This window comes from Ceratotherium simum, chromosome X (genome assembly GCF_057802395.1).
Source record: "Ceratotherium simum simum isolate JZ-2026a chromosome X, ASM5780239v1, whole genome shotgun sequence".
NCBI lineage: Eukaryota > Metazoa > Chordata > Mammalia > Perissodactyla > Rhinocerotidae > Ceratotherium > Ceratotherium simum.
In genome coordinates this window covers 39,759,241-39,779,302 of record NC_141940.1, presented here as the reverse complement: position 1 = coordinate 39,779,302, position 20,062 = coordinate 39,759,241, and the positions used below count along the sequence as shown (strand labels likewise).

The following is a 20,062-nucleotide window of genomic DNA, read 5'->3' as shown; positions in this document are numbered from 1 at the left end:
TGTTATTATGCAGCGCATGACCGTACATCAGTGCTTCTCAAACTGTACTGTGCATACAAATAACCTGACGTTTGTTAAAATGCAGCTTATTATTCAGCGGGTCTGGGGAGGGACCTGAAATCCTGCATTCCTAACAAACTTCCAGGTGATGTTACTCCTGTTGGTCCATGGGCAACACTTTTAATAGGAAGGCCTTATAGTGCAAATGATAAACAAACAAAAAAATGTGAGCATCCTTAATACATGATTCCTAATTTAATTGGGATCAGCTTCTACACTAAACAGTCACTTTTTATTCTCTTTTCTCCTATAGGCTGTCCCAGGCCATTGTCTCTGCTTTTGGTCTGCCTGTCTGTTTCATCTTACACTCAACTGTTCTTTTTTCTTTTTTTTTTTTTGAGGAAGATCAGCCCTCAGCTAACACCCGATGCCAATTCTCCTCTTTTTTTTTGCTGAGGAAGATTGGCCCTGAGCTAACATCCATGCCCATCTTCCTCTACTTTATATGGGACACTGCCACAGCATGGCTTGACAAAGCGGTGCGTCGGTGTGTGCCCAGGGTACAAACTCGCGAATCCCGGGCAGCTGAAGTGGAGCGTGCGCACTTAACCACTTGCGCCACTGGGCCGGCCGCTCAACTGTTCTTTTTGTGTGCGTGTGAGGAAGATCAGCCCTGTGCTAACATCTGCCAATCCTCCTCTTTTTTTGTGTGTGTGCTGAGGAAGACTGGCCCTGGGCTAACATCCATGCCCATCTTTCTCCACTTTATATGGGACGCCGCCACAGCATGGCTTGCCAAGCGGTGCATCAGTGCCCGCCCGGGATCCGAACCGGCGAACCCCGGGCCACTGCAGGGGAGCATGTGCACTTAACCGCTTGCGCCACCCAGCTCGCCCCTCAACTGTTCTTTTAAACACAGGTGTTAAAAACATATGAGCATCTTCCACCACTTTGAGCTCTAAGCAGCCTCGCTCAGGCATTAGTTTCTCTTGCACAAGCTAGATTCCTGGCCATGGGGTTCCAGGCCTCAACAACCACTCTCAGCTCTCTGTCTACCACCAGGAATAGTCTTAGAAAGGTAAGGCGTGTACCACTGCTGTCCCGGCTCTTTCTAATTTCCTTTCTCAGAGCTACTGCCTTCATCTGGAACAGGAAACAGCCTGGCTTTTTTTTTTTTATAATTTTATTTATTTATTTATTTTTGCCCTAAAGCCCCAGTAGATAGTTGTATGTCATAGCTGCACGTCCTTCTAGTTGCTGTATGTGGGACGTGGCCTCAGCATGGCCGGAGAAGCGGTGCGTCGGTGCGCGCCCGGGGTCTGAACCCGGGCCTCCAGCAGCGGAGCGCGCGCACTCAACCGCTAAGCGATGGGGCCGGCCCCCAGCCTGGCTTTTTAAAGACTCTGAATCCTTATTTCTGCAGCATAGTTGAAATAATACCGAGCGTTGGTTTAAGGCAGCCATTGCAAAGGTTCTTTGCAGAGTCCTCCTGCCAATTCCAGAAGGCCAGTAAAATTTGTTTCCTGGAAGGTTATTTGCTTTATCTTGCCACCTTCTCTTCCCCCTCCCCTTAGGATTTTGATTGTGATCATTTTGAGCCATTCTTCAAGTTTTTCTTCTATTTTTAGATTCTCTGACTCATTCTTCCCCAATAGCAAGAGCCAGGGAGGGCCTTCTATTCTAGCCAAGATCTACTTTTTCAAGTAGGAAGTAGTCTCTCACAGTGTCTACAAATCAACTTGATCTGTAGCCCGCAACAACATGATTGCTTTTCCGTCTTCTCTCTCTCTAACTGTGGCCTTTCTAACTCCCTTCATCCAGGGATCCAGCCTCCACTTGAATACACTAGGTAGGTTCACATTTCATCATTGGATAAATGAAAAACTGTGCTGAAAAAGACTTGCAATCTACTATCTGTAACTTCTATCCATTAATCTTACTTTTATCATATGGAGCAGAAATAACCCTTCAAGTGTTTCATGATGGCTGTCATATCCTCCTTTAACCATCGCTTTGCTAGACTAAACATATCCAATTCCTAATCAGTCCTCAGTGGTTTCTTGACCTTATCTAGATGCATTATAGTTTGTAAATGTCCACTTTAAAATAAGGCACCTAGAAATCCTGAGAAAAAAGAACAAAGCTGGAGGTATCACACTCCCTGATATCAAAATATACTACAAAGCTATAGTAACCAAAACAGCATGGTACTGGCACAAAAACAGACATACAGATCAATGGAATAGAATCGAAAGCCCAGAAATAAACCCACACATCTATGGACAGCTAATCTTTGACAAAGGAGCCAAGAACATACAATGGGGAAAAGAAAGTCTCTTCAACAAATGGTGTTGGGAAAACTGGATAGCCATATGCAAAAAAATGAAAGTAGATCCTTACCTTACACCATACACAAAAATTAACTCCAAATGGATTAAAGACTTGAATGTAAGACCTGAAACTGTGAAAGTTCTAGAAGAAAACATAGGCAGTACGCTCTTCGACATCGGTCTTAGCAACATCTTTTCAAACACCACATCTGACCGGGCAAGAGAAACAATAGAAAAAATACACGAATGGGACTACATCAAACTCAAAAGCTTCTGCACAGCAAAGCAACACATCAACAAAACGAAAAGACAACCTAACAATTGGGAGAAGATATTCGCAAACCATACATCTGATAAGGGCTTAATCTCCAAAATATATAAAGAACTCATGCATCTCAACAACAAAAACTACCAACCCAATTAAAAATGGGCAAAAGACCTGAACAGACATTTCTCCAAAGAAGATATACAGATGGCCAACAGACACATGAAAAGATGTTCAAAATCACTAACTATCAGGGAAATGCAAATCAAAACTACAATGAGATATCACCTCACGCCCGTCAGAATGGCTATAATTAACAAGACAGGAAACAACATGTGTTGGAGAGGATGTGGAGAGAAGGGAACTCTCATACACTGCTGGTGGGAGTGCAAACTGGTGCAGCCACTATGGAAAACAGTATGGAGATTCCTCAAAAAATCAACTATAGAACTACCATATGATCCAGCTATTCCACTGTTGGGTATTTATCCAAAGAACTTGAAAACACCAATTTGCAAAGGTACATGCACCCCTGTGTTCATTGCAGCCTTATTCACAATAGCCAAGACTTGGAAGCAACCTAAGTGCCCATCAAGGGACGAATGGATAAAGAAGCTGTGGTATATATACACAATGGAATACTACTCAGCCATAAGAAACGACGAAATCCAGCCATTTGTGACAACATGGATGGACATTGAGGGTATAATGCAAAGTGAAATAAGTCAGAGGGAGAAGGCCAAATACCGTATGATTTCCTTCATTAAGTAGTAGATAATAACAACAATAAACAAACACATAGGGACAGAGATTGGATTGGTGGTTACCAGAGGGGAAGGGGGGAGGGAGGAGGGTGAAAGGGATAATTGGGTACGTGTGTGTGGTGATGGGTTGTAATTAGTATTTTGGTGGTGAACATGATGTAGTCCATGCAGAAATAGAAGTACAATGATGTACACCTGAAATTTTTGCAATGTTATAAACCAATGTTACTGCAATAAAAGAACCTTCTGTGTTAAAAAAACAAACAAACAACAACAAAAAAACTTGATATTATAACTTGTATAGTTGAGTTTAAAAAAATAGATGGGAAAGCTAAAAAAAAAAAAAATAAAAAAATAAAATAAAATAAAATAAAATAAGGCACCTAGAAATGGACACATTGCTCCATGTGTGGTTTGACCAGCAGTGAGTACATTAGGACTGTTCCTTCCCGTGATCTTCTAATGCAATTTTATGATTGTGTTGGCTTAAAAAAGAGTAAGTCACTTCTTCACATTTATTGAGCACCTACTTTGGGTCAGATACTTAACATCTACTAAACAACCGCTCCAAAGGTTCAGTGGTAGAGGTTCTCTGTTCTCTCTTCCCCCCTGAGGCCAGGAGATGGTATAGCTAGCCTCGTCCAATCTTTCCTATCGTTATCTACTGTCCTCCAGGCCTCTCACTTATTAAGGACCTTGGCACCTCACTTATAGTCTCCCCAACTCTGGCCACCATCCTGAGTGATTTTAATATCCTTGTAAATGACCCATCTATAAGCTTCATCCTTTTAATCATTTTCACCTCCACTCCACTTCACCAACCTATTCCCATGATCCACTTTATTCTCAGAAGATGACCTCATCTCTTATTCCATTTTGAAAATCTAGGCCACCAGATGCTAACTTTCATGTTCCTGCCTTCACCCCACCCTACCACATAGCCACATCCTAACCTACTTTCTTTTTGTCTTGCAGGAGTAGACAGGTTCTCCAGTTCAAAGCTAATCCATCTACTTATGCTTTGGAGCCCATTCTTTCCCACCCTCTTGGGGACCTACCTTCATCAGTTATCCCCTCTCTCATCTGTCTCTTCAACCCCTCTTTCTCTTTTTACTGGCTGCTTCCCATCACCATTTAGATATGCTCAACTTTCTCCCATTTAAAAAAAGAGACAAGTAAAACTCCCCTTCGACTCTATCCCCAACTGGTGCTCACCCTATTTCTTTCCTTCTGTTATTACAGAAGGTCTTGTGTGTGTGTGTGAGGAAGACGAGCCCTGAGCTAACATCCATGCTAATCCTCCTCTTTTTGCTGAGGAAGACTGGCTCTGAGCTAACATCTATTGCCAATCCTCCTCCTTTTTTTCCCCCAAAGCCCCAGTAGATAGTTGTACATCATAGTTGCACTTCCTTCTAGTTGCTGTATGTGGGACGCGGCCTCAGCATGGCCGGAGAAGCGGTGCTTCGGTGCGCGCCCGGGATCCGAACCCGGGCGGCCAGTAGCCGAGTGTGCGCACTTAACCACTAAGCCACGGGGCCGGCCCTACAGAAGCTTTTCAAAAGAGGAATCTATACTCACTGTCTCCATTTCCTCAGCTCCCATTCAAAATTCAGCCCCGCCCCTCCCCCCAGTCTGCCTTTTCTGACCCCAGAATACTACTGTTACTGCTCTTGTTAAGGAAATCAATGACATCCTGATTGCCAAATGCAACAAAGAGGTTTGAGTCTTTATTTTACTGGACCTCTCTCTGCTGCATTGAACATAATTGATGGCTTTCACTCCACTTCTGTCCTCCTGCCTCTCTTGAAAGTGCCTACTCCCTGGCTTTGGTGACACTGCTCCTCTCCTGCTTCTCCTCATTCCTCTCTGGTTACTCCTTCTTATGCTCCTTTGTGGACTCTTCCCCTGCCATCCCTTAAATGCTGGTCTTTCCCAGGATTTTTCTTATTCTATAACTTTCTCCTAGATCATCTCATCCATCCTCATGCTTTTATCTACTGTGCTGTTGACTAACTAATCTATATCTGTAGCCTCTCTTATGAGCTCCAAACCTGAATACTCAATTGCAACTAAATATGTGGGACATAGTATATCCCACAGGTACCTCGAAATCAAACTCAGTATGTCACAGATTCATCTTCCTTACTCAAATCTTCTCCTCCTCCTCTATCTACCCCACCACCACCATTTTGGTGACTCAGACCTCTATCCACACAGTTGTCCAGGCCTGAAACTTGATAGTCATCCTAGACTTTTCATTCAACCAGTTGCCAAGACTTGTTAAGTCTCTTCTAAGTATCTATCTGGTATTTCTTTTATTTATGTTATTATAGCATATAGTCCAGACTCTCTATCATCTCCTTTTTTAACTACTTACATAGCTTATCTACTGGGTCTCCCTGTCTCTTGGCCTACTCCTCTTTAATCTGTTCTCCGCATTGGTGCTAGAATGGGTTTTCTGTAATACAGATCAGATCACATCACTCCTCTTCTTCAAGCCCTATCATGGCTTCCCACTGCTTAGTGGTAGAGTCCAAGCTGCTCCATATGCCTTACAAGGCCTTTCGCAGCCTGGCCCTGCCTACCCTTCCAGTCCTCTCTCCTATAATCCTTTCCTTATCCTCTTGCCCAAATATCGCGTCTCCCTGCCTTTGTACACACTGTTCTCTCTGCGTAGAATGACCCCTCATCTTCCAGCGGAACCCTGACTCAGCTTTCAAAATTGGACTTGGAGTATGTCTGGATAAATAGACAAGAAACTAGTGACAGTGATTTGTCTCTGCAGGGAATTGGGTGGCTGGAGCACAGGGATAGGAGGCAGACTTACTTTGCCCATCCTTTTGTCCATTTTGTCCATAAATCTGAATTGATTATTCAAAAAATAAATACAATGTGATCATTTTTTTAAAAGACTCAGGCATCACGTCCTCTAAAAAGTTGTCTCCCCCTTCCTCCCCTCTGTAGTTTTCCCTCCCGTCTCTGTGTTACCTCTGGGCCTAGTGTGTGCTCCTGTGAGTAGAAAAATCACATTGTGTTATAATTTATCTTTTCAGTTGTCTGTCTCCCCAGATTGTGAGCTCCTTGAGGGCAGGGGCTACATCTTGTTTCTAGTTATTTCCCAAGAATCTAGCACAGTGCTCCATAAAGGTTTATTGAATGAATGAAGAAATGAGTGAAGAAATGAATAAAGTATGGGATGCCCCAATTAGAAAACAGGGACCCCAAGCCTGTGCTCTTTCCAGATCTCCCTTGTTCTGTCCTTTGCTACGTGTTGAATCTAAAAGTAATACTTTACATTTGTTTGTAAGTATTATCCATCACCTTGTCAGTGTGGGTTCAGCATCATCCAAAGCTACCCAGATCCTTTCAAAATCCCTCCTACCTTTCTGTCATCAACAGATTTAATATGCATTAGTATGTCCTATTCTGAGTCACTGAATCACAGAATTTGAATAATTCATCTAATACCTGCTGTTTACTGAACACCTACAGTGTATTAAGCACTGCGCCAGGTTTTTAAAAATATGACATTGTCACAGCATTTGCTGCAAGGTAGGTGTTTTGATCCCCAGTTTACAGATGAGGAAATCAAAATCAATATGGTTAAACACTTTGCCCAGGGTCATGTTGCTAGTAAGTGGTGAAGCTGAGATTTGAACTGAGGTCTTTTGACTTCAGAATTCATGCTTGAGGGGCCTGCCCGGTGGCGCAAGCTGTTAAGTGCGCACGCTCCGTTGCGGCAGCCCAGGGTCCCCCTGTTCGGATCCCGGGCGTGAACCGATGCACCGCTTGGCAAGCTATGCTGTGGTGGGGTCCCATATAAAGTGGAGGAAGATGGGCACGGATGTTAGCCCAGGGCCAGTCTTCCTCAGCAAAAAAAGAGGAGAATTGGCAGATGTTAGCACAGGGCTGATCTTCCTCACAAAAAAAAAAAAAGAATTCATGCTTGATTCATAACACTACACTGATTAAAAGGGGCCTCTCCACTGCTTGACTACTGGGCAAGGGGTTCTCCAAGGTTGGCCTGAACCCCTTGGTGCCTAGTGCTTACTTCTCCTCAAGGCATCCTGTTCCATCTTTGGACTGCTCTGACCATTTTAAAGGCTCTTGTTTGTAGGAAGCCAAAATTATAAATGAGCCCAACAAGACAAATCCAAGAATAGAGCCTTTTGGCTCACTGCTAGAACTTCCCTTCTGGTCTGACACCAAACCATGCATTTGTTCAACTAGTTACAGACTCATCTCAACAAACAGCTGGATCATCAAGCCTGTATTTTGCCATCTCATCTACAAGGAAATTATAGGAAACTTTGTCCAATGCCTGGATGAAATGAAATCCACTATAGCTATCACATTTTCTGATCCGCCAATGTACTAACCAGATAAAAAAAAAAAAAAAAGAAATGAAGTCTGGGAGGGATATTTGTTTTTTAACCAGGCAATTTGTCAATGACTCAGAGTAATGAGTTTCCAGCAGCAGACTTTCAGGCATCATTGACAGGCTGTCAGGAACATGATTTTTGGGCAGTGGGCTTCCTACTGCTCTTCAAATGACATCTAAATAGGCAAAGCCCCCCATTTTCATTGCTTTGAATTTTATAGCACTGTCATTTGCACCTGGTTTTATTTAGGCTTCCATTTCAGTTTTCGATGCTTTTATTTTTCTTTGACTGTGTTCTGCCCTTGCACATGTTTTCTCTGTATGGTTCATTCCTTAAATTTCTACATCCTCCTCCCAAACACACACACACACACACACACACACACACACACACACACCTTCCACGTCCTTTGAGAATCAGTGCATGCAGCCCCTCCTCTGGAAGTCTTCTCTGATGTCCCCAATCTGGGTAACTGCTTCTCCTCCTGTGTGATGTAATAGAAAGTGCATGCAGTGCTGCCTTGAAGTAGATCCCCAGTAAATGTTAGTTCCCTTCTCCCTTTCCCACATGTATATCTCTAAAACAGTATTAATAATACGTCTTATACTTTCTTGTTTACTTGTCTGGCTTCATCACTCAATTCTGAACTCATGCATTCCTTCATTCAACAGATATTTATTGCTTGTCTACTGTGCGTGCAAGTTATTGTTCATGTTAGGTGCTGGGGATATAATGATTTCTGAAAATCATACTTTCACTGTGTCTTTTTCAATATTGTATTCATAGCACCTAGCATAATGCCTGTCAAGTAAAGAGTGTTCATTAAGAGAATGCATTTTCTCAGCAGAGTTTCTCCAAGTGTGGTCCTTGGACCACTTGCATCTGGATCACTGAGAGGTGCAGGTTAAATGTTAAATGTCAGTTCCTGAGTCTCATCCTAGATCTACTGAATCTCTTAAGGGTGGGCTGCAAGAATCTGCATTTCAATCTAGTTCTGCAGGTATTTCTTTCACACTAAAATTTGGGAACCATTGCAAAATAGGAGAGAGAGGGAGGGAACTAATGCCTATTTTTGAAAAATGTAGCTAAAATCAATTGAGTCATTTTTAATGCCTCTAACTGCTGCAGGAAAATTTAGTAAGGGGGGAAAAGGGCATTAGTTAAAATTCTCTGGGAGAATTTTTAAATAGACTTGGAATATTCAAGTAATTAAATAAAAGTCCTTCTAAAGTCTAAGATGACAAATGGAATTATTGCTAATAAAATCTAATCTTAATTTAGGTCAAATTTACGATGCCAGAGAGTTTTCATTTTTATAGAGCTACTTACGTACTTGATTATATATAGAGAGACTCTTTGTCTAACCTAACGGTACAGTATATTGATTCCCATATTATAGACTTGAATTGCAAATTTATTATTTTAAATTATGAGAGAGTATATCTCAACTGTATTTGTGCTTTGACCTTGATTATATATGTGATTTATCTGATGCCTAGCCCTTGATCGGGAATGATAATATTACTCATTTTCCATGAAAATGTGATCCATTTTACTGTTTTATGCCATATTTTCTAAGAGTAGAGTGTTATTAAATGTGTTCTTTGGTAATAGATTAGGTATGTAAGATCTGAGTCAAGCAAATACAGCATAACTTCCCTCTCAGGAAGACTTACAAAACTAGATTTTATGACCATGGTCTTGGGGCTTGGATATTTCCATTTTGGGTTTGCCTTGACATGATCCTGGTGGTCAAGAGCTGAGATATCTATGCATCTGGGCACAAACCTCTTAAATATCCACAGGTTTGTATTTATGTTTCCCTCCTTGTAACTTTACTTTTTTAAAAATTTAATTTAGGGTTTGTTGGTAGTGTCACTGCTGCCAAGCTGGATCGTGACCTGCTGCCATCACGGCACCCACTGGGCACCGTGTCCAATGACCTGAGAATTCTGTGCGGCAACTCCTCCCAGGAGCTGAGCGAGTACCAGGACCAGCAGTTTGGTGGCGGCAACGAAGAGCATGAAAGATTACTGAAGGAAAGCTCTACACTGTATGTGGGGAATCTTTCCTTTTATACAACTGAAGAGCACATATTTGAGCTCTTTAGTAGATGCGGTGATGTTAAGAATATATTTATGGGCCTGGATAAAACAAAGAATGCGGCATGTAATTTCTGTTTTGTAGAATACCATAACAGAGGTGATGCCGAAAATGCCCTGTGGTTCCTAAATGGGACCCGCCTCGATGACCGTACCATCCGCGTAGATTGGGATCTAGGCTTTAGAGTGGGCAGACGATATGGCCGCCGATCTCGAGGCCAGGTACGAGATGAGTTTCGTGACGACGTTGATGCTGGTAGAGGAGGCTTTGGAAGACAGACTCAGGCCGGTGATAGGAGAGGAGTCCACTAGTGAAAAACCTGCAGCTCTAGCCCCTCAAAAAGTCTATCAGAGGAAACACCAGGTCAGCAAATAGCCCATTTATAAAGTTTAAATTACTTTCTTTGCTGAGCAGAAACTCTTTTGATGTATTTTTCTCTCTGAAATGTTATTAAATGGCACAAACAAAAACATTCTTTTGTTCTTGTCTTAATTTTGAATCTGATTGTCAGATTACCAATTTGACCATCAGGTGGTCCAAAGTGAAGTGCTCTTCAGCAATAAATTAGGTATGTAAGATCTGAATCAACCAAAGCACAGCTTCCCTTTCAGGAAGACTTCAACTGGATTTTATGACCATGTTCCCAGGGTACGTAATGATCATTTTTTAGAGCTTGCATAAAATAAAGTCGAATAAGTGGAAATTTAAAAGAAAATTATCAAAGAAATACAAGCACATTATTTTAAAACATAAAAAAAAAAAATCCAGAAGTGTTTATAATGAAAGCAAAAATCCTCCTGCCCCATCTCTTCCTACCCTAGGCCTCTTCCCTGGGCAATAACTTTTAATTTTTTTAGCAGTTTTTTTTTGTTTCTTTCCTGGTAGTGTCCTCTGTATTTCTAATAACATGACTACTTATACTATTTATTTTCATTTTAAACATCATCTATTGACGTCTTGCTTTCATAGATAAGGATTTAGCTCATTTTCAATCCCATTTGCCCTTCTCTCTATCCTCTCAATATAGTTTACAACACTTACTTTTTCTATTGTTACATAACATAGGTTAGGTTATGCTGTAGTAAGAAACAACCCAAAGAGCCTTAGTGGCTTAAAATCACTAAAGTCTGTTCCTCACACTACATTTCCATTGCTGATGGCCTGGGGGCTCTGCTGCATGCCATGATCATCCTCCTGGGGCCCAGGAGGCGTAGCCATTGTCATTAGTGTAAATCAGTTATGGTAATTCCCTCCCTCTTGCTGGTGATTGGTTTAGGAATCCAGGCTTAAGCCCATCCCAGGTTGACAATCCCATGGTGATAGTTATTAATAAGTTCAGGGAAGGGCGATGATCAATGGGGACCCCAGTAAGACTAGATTTTTAGTTTATTCCTGAAAAAGAAGTCTCTCTCCTTCTCACTGGACGTGAATAAGTATGTATATAGCTACTGCTTTATCAACAGCCTTCTTACAACCACAGGAGAAACCAACCCTAGGATGAATTGGAAATTTTAGATGGTGAAAAGACGGACCAAAGAAACTATCCTTCATGAAATTATCAACTAACCTTGCAGCACACACTATGTCCCATTGTGATCAAACTCCATGGGTCTCTCTCTTGGTGAGTGTGGAGCCAAAAAGCACAACCAAGGCTGAAGTGGGCAAAGAAAAAAAGCTTATTGCTTGCACAAGCAATGGAGAACACCAGGGACAGCTCCCAAAGCAGCGCCCCCCATCCCTGGAGCTTAGTGCAGTTGGAGATTTAGTGCAGTTGGAGATTTTATACACTGGAGTGCAGAGGATATGTTACAACTGTGTAACAACTGGGCCTAATCAGGGCACATGTGCAGGCCATTACATAAGGAGACTAATGCAACATTCCATTACATAACAGGTCTGAGGTAACTTTTGGACACTTAGAGCTGGAGCAATTTGCAGGGTTCCTACTGCAACCATGTAAGTTTCACTGTAGAACGGCAACATCTGCAAAAAACAGGACATCAAGTTCTGAAAAACAGCACATTTAGTTTTCTCCTTGTCTGGATAACATTTGACAGACTATGTTTAGTTATAGAGCAGATTTTTATTAACCCTTTCCTTGCCTGGTTTCTGGTCACACTATTGTGAGAGATTATATGTTATTTTATCAAGTAAGCCAGTTTGTTAACATGCAGCTGAAAGAACTCTTATATGAAATACTTTTTCTTAATTTCATTCTTTTTTTGTGTGTGTGAGGAAAATCAGCCCAGAGCTAACATCCATGCCAATCCTCCTGTTTTTGCTGATGAAGACCGGCCCTGGGCTAACATCCGTGCCCATCTTCCTCTACTTTATATGGGATGCTGCCACAGCATGGCCTGACAAGCGGTGCATCGGTGCGCGCCCAGGATCTGAACCCCAGGCCACCAGCAGCGGAGCGTGCGCACTTAATCACTACGCCACGGGCCGGCCCCCTTAATTTCATTCTTGTGTAAAGGATTTGAATTTCTCCCTCATGAGTCCAAGCATACATCTCCAGAGTTCATGTCCTTTCATATGGAAAGTTAGATAAAATCACCATCTTACTCCTGACTCCTTCACCCTGTGACCTGAGGTCATCCACTTTGGTCAGTAACATTCTTTCCTGAATAGGGGAGGAAAGAGAATGTCATTTTTTATGGAGTGACTATTATGTACCTGATACTTTGCTAGAGGCTTTAAAACACAATCTCATTTACTCTTAACAACAACTCTGTGCCCATTACATAGGTGAGGAAACTGAGGATCGGAGAGGTAAAGTCACCAATTGGTAAGTGGCAGAGCTGGGGTTCAAACCAAAGGAGTCTACGTTAAAGCTGATGCCCTTAATCAGGATACTCTATTGTCTCTCTCCCTTACCTTCAGTCAGACCACAAGGCCCAAACCTCTCTTTCAGGTTCCTTTTTCTCAGAAAATTATCCCACTGACCACAGTGTATCTGGGCCTCTCTCCCCCAAGCAAGCTTCTCAAATGTGGTCTCCTATCTGACTTGACATGCAGGATCACTCAGGCTCCACATCTAATGCCACCCAACCATACTTATCTTTCCTTTCTGGGAGGAAGAGGAGCACCTGACATGCATTTCTGACCAATTTAGCTTACTCTGTGTACAGCAATGGTGTTTACTAACTTTTTAGTGTTTCCTCTTTGCAACTTCCCTAAAATAGCACAAGAGATTTTTTTAAAGTCATGTGATTAAAATTTTGTGTTTATCACAGGATGTTTCTGGAGGAGTACCTTGGCATATCTCTCAATCACACCTAGTGGCTGCACACTTGGACTGCTCCCAACGATGTCTTTTCCTAGGCTCAGAAAAAGCATTTAACAATGTCTTGTAGAGCATACTTCTGGTTAAGTAAAGGAACTTTCATAATATATGGCTAGAAGACTCTTCTAGTAGTTCTTACACTATAACATGTTCTTCAAAATCATGCTAAATATATCAATAGAATAAAGGATAAAAATCACATGATCATCTCAATAGACCAGAAAAAGCATTTGAAAAAATCCAATACCCTTTTCATAATAAAAGTGCTCAACACACTAGGAATAGAACAGAACTTCCTCTCTCTGATAAAGGGCATCTGTGAAAACACCACAGCTAATGTCATACGCAATGGTGAAAGATTGAAAGCTTTTCTCCTAAGATCAAGAGCAAGACACTTTTATTCAATGTTGTACTGGAGGTTTTAAACTAGGACAATTAGGCAAGAAGATGAAATAAAAGACATCCAGATTGGAAAGGAATTAAGTAAAAATATCTTTATTTGCAGGTGGCATGATCTTGTTTAAAAAAACCCTAAGGATACAAAATCAACATACAAAGATCAATTGCACTTCTATGAACAAGCCATAAAAAATCGAAAATGAAATTAAGAAAGCAACTCCATTTATAATAGCATCAAAAAGAATAAAATACTTAGGAAAAAATATTACAAAAGAAGTGCCCAATTTATACTCTGAAAACTATAAAACATTGTTGAAAAATTAAAGAAGACTTAAATAAGTGGAAAGATATCCATTGTTCATGGACTAGAAGACTTATTAATACAGTAGTCCCCCTTTATCCATGGAGGATATATTCCAAGACCCCCAGTGGATGCTTGAAACCGCAGAAAGTACTGAACCCTATATAGACCATGTTTTTTCCTATACATGCATACCTATGATAAAGTTTAATTTATAAATTAGGCACAGTAAGAGATTAACAACAATAAATAATAATAAAATAGAACAATTACAACAATATACTATAGTAAAAGGTATGTAGATCTTAGCAGCCTCGGCATACGATTTTTTTTCTTTCTTTATTAAGTCAAGAACTTTCACCTTTTCACTTAAAGGAAGCACTTTATGGCTTCTCTTTGGCATATCCGAATTCCCAGCATTACTACACTACTCTTGCGCTTTGAGGCCATTATTAAGTAAAATAAGAGTTACTTGAACACAAGCACTGCAGTACTGTGATAGTACACAAGCATTACAATACAGTGGATCTGATAAGCAAGCTGGCTACTGAGTGACTAAGGGTGGGTAGCATATACAATGTGGATACACAAGACAAAGGGACGATTCACATCTCAGGCAGGAAGGAGAGGGATGGCCGAAAGATTTCATCACACTACTGGGAATGGTGGCGCCCAATTTAAAACTTATGAATTGTTTGTTTATAGAATTTTCCATTTAATATTTTCAGACCACAGTTGACCACAGGTAACTGAAACCATGGAAAGTGAAGCCACAGTTGGGGGGGACTACTGTATTGTTAAGAGGGCGATACCCCTCAAATTGATCTATAGATTCAATGCAATTCCTATCAAAATCCTAGCTGGCTTTTTTTATAGAAATTGATGAGCTGATCCAAAAATTCATAGGGAAATGTAATAGAATAGCCAAAACAATCTTGAAAGAGAAGAACAAAGTTGTAAGACTCACACTTCCTGTTTTCAGAACTTACAACAAAGCTACAGTAAATAGATTGGGAGTCAAGATGGCGGCGTAGGCAGACTCTGAACTCACCTCCTCCCGTGGACACAGCCAATGTACAACTACTCGTGGAAAAATTACCCCTGAGACAGAACTGAAAACTGGATAAGAGGAACTCCTGCAACAACGGACAATCCTAACTGGGGTAGAAGAGGCAGAGACTCCCTTCCGGAGAGGAAAAACGCCACCTTCACAAGCCGCCAGCTTCACGGCCGCCGGGAGCAGCTCACAGGTACGCAGCCTCCCTGGAGGCGCGGGGCCCTGAGCCGGGGAGCGCCCCCGCTGTGGGCATTTTGTGGACCCAGCACAATTGAGACCAGCAGCATAATATCTGACTTTGCCTGCTACTAAAGCATTGGGTAGCACCCCCAGAAAACCCGGTTCACAAAGAAACTAAAACTGGCTCTTAAAGGGCCCGCGCACAAACTCACCCGTTCCAGAAAGCATCCTAAAATCACCAGAAAGAAAGGTGCACAGTGCTTCGGTGACAAGAGACTCACCTAATAGGCCCTGAGTGCATCTCGGTGAGAGGTGAGACCTCTCCAGGGACTGGGACATTGGCGGCGGCCATTGTTGTGGCCTGGTGTGAGCGTGCTGACACAGACGCCATTGGAGTTCTCCCTGAGACCTGCTAGCCCAGGGTCTGCTCCACCCGCTAGAGCACCGATTTAATCCAGCTCAGCCAGGGCAGGCAGCCCACCCTAGAGACTAGCCCCACCCAACAACAAGCCCTCAGGCAACGTGTGGGCCTGCATAGATTGGTGACTGGATTCTCTGCAGCCTGGCAACTGAGCTGACTTGAGCGGGGCAGGGTGTGCACAAGGAGCGGGTGGAGAGTGTGGGGCGGTGGCAGAGTGTGTGGGGCTCCCGCCGTGGAGAGACTGGGTCCACTTGGGGAGGTCGGGGCACTCACACGGGGCAGGACTGTGTTGACTGTGTGTGTGGACCTGTGGGCGGCAGGGCTTCTCAGCCACAGAAGACTTGTACTTCTCAAAGACCCACATAGGAGATTTGCTCCACCTTCCAAAACCTGAAACAATTGGGTGCTCCTGTGCCTGAGGCCAGCCCCACCCAGCTGCAATCCTCAGAGAGCTGACAAGAGACCTAATAGGCTAGAGGCTTACAGCAATTGTAAGGCCCTGAGCCTAACAACCTGCCAGGGTGGGGGCCTACTCACTTAAAAGAAATACTGCAACACAAATGTGGTATTAGAACTTGCAGCCAACTGTGCTGGGGCTCCCCACACCTGAGAAAGAGACTGAAGGGCCCACAACAACTACAAGCAGCTGAGCATTACAACAGCTGGCCAGGAGCATAACTCAGCCTCCCTGGGCGCCTACAGGGAAAGCAAACAGGCCACAGCAGAAGGATACACGTAGCCCACATAGGGGTCACCCCTGGGACATTGAGAACTGAGGGAAGCACACTGGAAGCCTCCTAAGCCATCACTTACATAAGGTCACCTATCCAAGAGCAGGAGACGTAGCTGACCTACCTAATACGTAGACACAAGCACAGGGAAAGAGGCAAAATGAAGAGGCAAAAGAATACATTCCAAGTAAGGGAACAGGACAAAACCCCAGAAAAGGAACTTAGTGAAACAGAAATGAGCAACCTACCCGACAGAGAGTTCAAACTAAGAGTGTTAAGGATGCTCACTGATCTGGGGAGAAGAATAGATGGACTCAGTGAGAATGTCAACAAAGAAATGGAAGATATAAAAAAGAACCAATCAGAAATGAAGAATACAATACTTTTAATGAAAAACTCATTAGAGGGACTCAAAAGCAGAGTAGAGGATACAGAAGAACGGATCTGTGAGCTGGAAGAAAGACTAGAAGAAATTACCCAGGGTGAACAGGTAAAAGAGAAAAGAATTAAAAAGAGTTAGGACAGTCTAAGGGACCTCTGGGACAACATCAAGCGCACTAACATCCGTGTTATAGGTGTCCCGGAAGGAGAAGAGCGAGACAAGGGGGCAGAGAATCTATTTCAAGAAATAATAGATGAAAACTTCCCTAACCTAAGGAAGGAAACAGACATCCAGGTACAGGAGGCACAGAGAGCCCCAAACAAGATAAACCCAAAGAGGCCCACACCAAGACACATCATAATCAAAATGTCCAGAATTAAAGATAAAGAGAGAATCCTAAAAGCCGCAAGAGAATGTCAAGTTACATACAAAGGAAACCCCATAAGGCTATCAGCTGACTTCTCAGCAGAAACCTTACAGGCTAGAAGAGAATGGCATGATATATTTAAAGTGCTAAAAGGAAAAAACTTACAGCCAAGAATACTCTACCCAGCAAGGTTATCGCTCAAAATGGAAGGAGAGATCAAAATTTTCCCAGATAAGCAAAAATTAAAGGAGATTGTCACCAAGAAACCAGTGTTACAAGAAAAGTTAAAGGGACTGATTTAAGGGGAAAGAGAAGACCACAAATAGGAAAAATTATCTATTTCCACGATTAGAACGTAATGGATACAAATGCACAAAAAGAGGTTGGATATGATATCAAAAACATAAAAGGAGGGAGGAGGGTAGTTAAAGAGTACAGCTTTCAGACAGAGGTCAAACTAAAGTGACCATCAATTCTGTATAGAAGAAGTAAGGAACAGAGAAGGACTACTAAAACACTGAGAAAAAAAAAAGTTAAAAATGGCAGTAAGTACATACTTATCAATAGCTACTTTAAACGTCAATGGACTAAATGCTCCAATTAAAAGGCATAGGGTGGCTGACTGGATAAAAACAAGACCCATATATATGCTGCATACAAGAGACACACTTCAGACCTAAAGACACTCACAAACTGAAAGTGAAGGGATGGAAAAAGATACTCCACTTAAATGGCAATGAAAAGAAAGCTGGGGTAGCAGTACTCATATCAGACAAAATAGACTTTAAAACAAAAACTGTAAACGAGACAAAGAAGGGCATTACATAATGATCAAGGGAACAATCCAACAAGAGGATATAACACTTGTATATATCTACGCACTCCAATGTAGGTGCACCTAAATATATAAAGCAATTATTAACAGACATAAAAACAGAAATAGACAGTAACACAATAATAGTAGGGGACTTTAACACTCCACTTACACCAACGGATAGATCATCCAAACAGAAGATCAATAAGGAAACATTGGCCTTAAACGACACACTAGAACAGATGGACCTAGTAGATATATACAGAGCATTCCATCCAAAAACCGAAGAATACACGTTCTTTTCAAATGCACATGGAACGTTCTCCAGGATTGATCACATATTAGGCCACAAAACAAGTCTCCATAAATTTAAGAAGATTGAAATAATACCAAGCATCTTTTCTGACCACAAAGGCATGAAACTAGAAATCAACTATAGGAAGAAAATCAGAAAAGCCACAAATACATGGAGATTAAACAAAATGCTACTGAACAACGACTGGGTTAATGAAGAAATCAAAGAAGAAATCAAAATACACCTGGAGACAAATGAAAATGAAAATACGACATGCCAGAATTTATGGGATACAGCAAAAGCGGTTCTAAGAGGGAAGTTTATAGCAATACAGGCCTATCTCAACAAACAAGAAAAATCTCAAATAAACAATCTAACAATGCACCTAAAGGAACTGGAAAAAGAAGAACAAACAAAGCCCAAAATCAGTAGAAGAAGGGAAATAATAAAAATCAGAGCAGAAATAAATGAAATAGAGACCAAAAAAACAATAGAAAAAATTAATAAAACCAAGAGCTGGTTCTTTGAAAAGATCAACAAAATAGACAAACCTTTAGCTAGACTCACCAAGAAAAAAGAGAGAAGGCACAAATAAGTAAAATCAGAAATGAAAGAGGAGAGGTTACAACAGACACCTCAGAAATACAAAAAGATTATAAAGAGAATACTATGAAAAACTATATGCCAACCAATTCGACAATCTGGAAGAAATGGATAAATTCTTAGAATCATACAACCTTCCAAAACTGGATCAAGAAGAAGTAGAGAATTTGAATAGACCAATCACCAGTAAGGAGATCGAAACAGTAATCAAAACCTCCCCAAAAATAAAAGTCCAGGACCAGACGGCTTCCCTGGTGAATTCTACCAAACATTCAAAGAAGACTTAATACCTATCCTTCTCAAACTCTTCCAAAACATTGAGGAGGGGGGGAAGCTCCCTAACTCATTCTACGAAGCTGACATTACCCTGATACCAAAACCAGACAAGGACAACACAAAAAGAAAATTACAGGCCAATATCACTGATGAACATCGATGCGAAAATCCTCAACAAAATACTAGCAAATCGCATACAACAATACGTTAAAAAGATTATACACCATGATCAAGTGGGATTTATTCCAGGTATGCAGGGATGGTTTAACATTCGCAAATCAATCAACGTAATACACCACATTAATAAAACTAAGAACAAACTGACATGATCATCTCAATAGATGCAGAGAAAGCATTTGACAAGATCCAGCATCCATTTATGATAAAAACTCTGAATAAAATGGGTATAGAAGGAAAGTACCTCAACATAATAAAGACCATATATGAGAAACCCACAGCTAATATCATCCTCAATGGTGAAAAACTGAAAGCTATCCCTCTAAGAACAGGAACCAGACAAGGATGCCCACTCTCACCACTCCTATTTAACATAGTATTGGAAGTCCTAGCCAGAGCAATCAGGCAAGAGAAAGAAATAAAAGGGATCCAAATTGGAAAGGAAGAAGTGAAACTGTCACTATTTGCAGATGACATGATTTTATATATAGAAAACCCTAAAGAATCCACCAGAAAACTTTTAGAAGTAATAGACGAATATCGTAAAGTTGCAGCATACAAAATCAACATACAAAAATCAGTTGCATTTCTGTACACTAACAACGAAGTAGCAGAAAGAGAAATTAAGAATACCATACCATTTACAATTGCAACAAAAAGAATAAAATACCTAGGAATAAACTTAACCAAAGAGGTGAAAGATCTGTACACCGAAAACTATAAAACATTTCTGAAAGAAATTGAAGAAGACACAAAGAAATGGAAAGATATTCCGTGCTCTTGGATTGGAAGAATTAACATAGTTAAGATGTCCATACTTCCTAAAGCCATCTATAGATTCAATGCAATCCCTATCAAAGTTCCAACAACATTTTTCACAGAAATAGAACAAAGAATCCTAAAATTTATATGGAACAACAAAAGACCCC

General features: G+C 41.4%; 2 protein-coding genes across 2 annotated transcripts in view; one reads left to right on the top strand and one right to left on the bottom strand.

Annotated features, from left to right (window-relative positions):
- The window catches only part of TSC22D3 (TSC22 domain family member 3), an 84,865-nt gene extending 69,401 nt beyond the window's left edge, over nucleotides 1-15,464 (bottom strand). The window contains exon 1 of the mRNA XM_087427114.1: nucleotides 15,349-15,464. Coding sequence (XP_087283240.1) covers nucleotides 15,349-15,458 — 110 coding nt within the window. The 5' untranslated portion in view covers nucleotides 15,459-15,464. The remainder of the gene's footprint in view (nucleotides 1-15,348) is intronic.
- NCBP2L (nuclear cap binding protein subunit 2 like) lies at nucleotides 6,959-10,296 on the top strand. The gene is made up of 2 exons (XM_087427298.1): nucleotides 6,959-6,992; nucleotides 9,602-10,296. Exons 1-2 carry the CDS (start codon nucleotides 6,959-6,961, stop codon nucleotides 10,153-10,155), a joined length of 588 nt encoding a protein of 195 aa, XP_087283424.1. The 3' UTR covers nucleotides 10,156-10,296.
- Nucleotides 15,465-20,062: the final 4,598 nt, after the last annotated feature.

What these genes read in the sequence shown, in the direction of transcription:
- NCBP2L (XM_087427298.1), top strand. Translation starts at nt 6,959, where the DNA reads ATGGTTAAACACTTTGCCCAGGGTCATGTTGCTA. An exon ending in TGCCCAGGGTCATGTTGCTA is followed by an intron (nt 6,993 to 9,601) that starts GTAAGTGGTGAA and finishes AATTTAATTTAG; the next exon opens with GGTTTGTTGGTAGTGTCACT.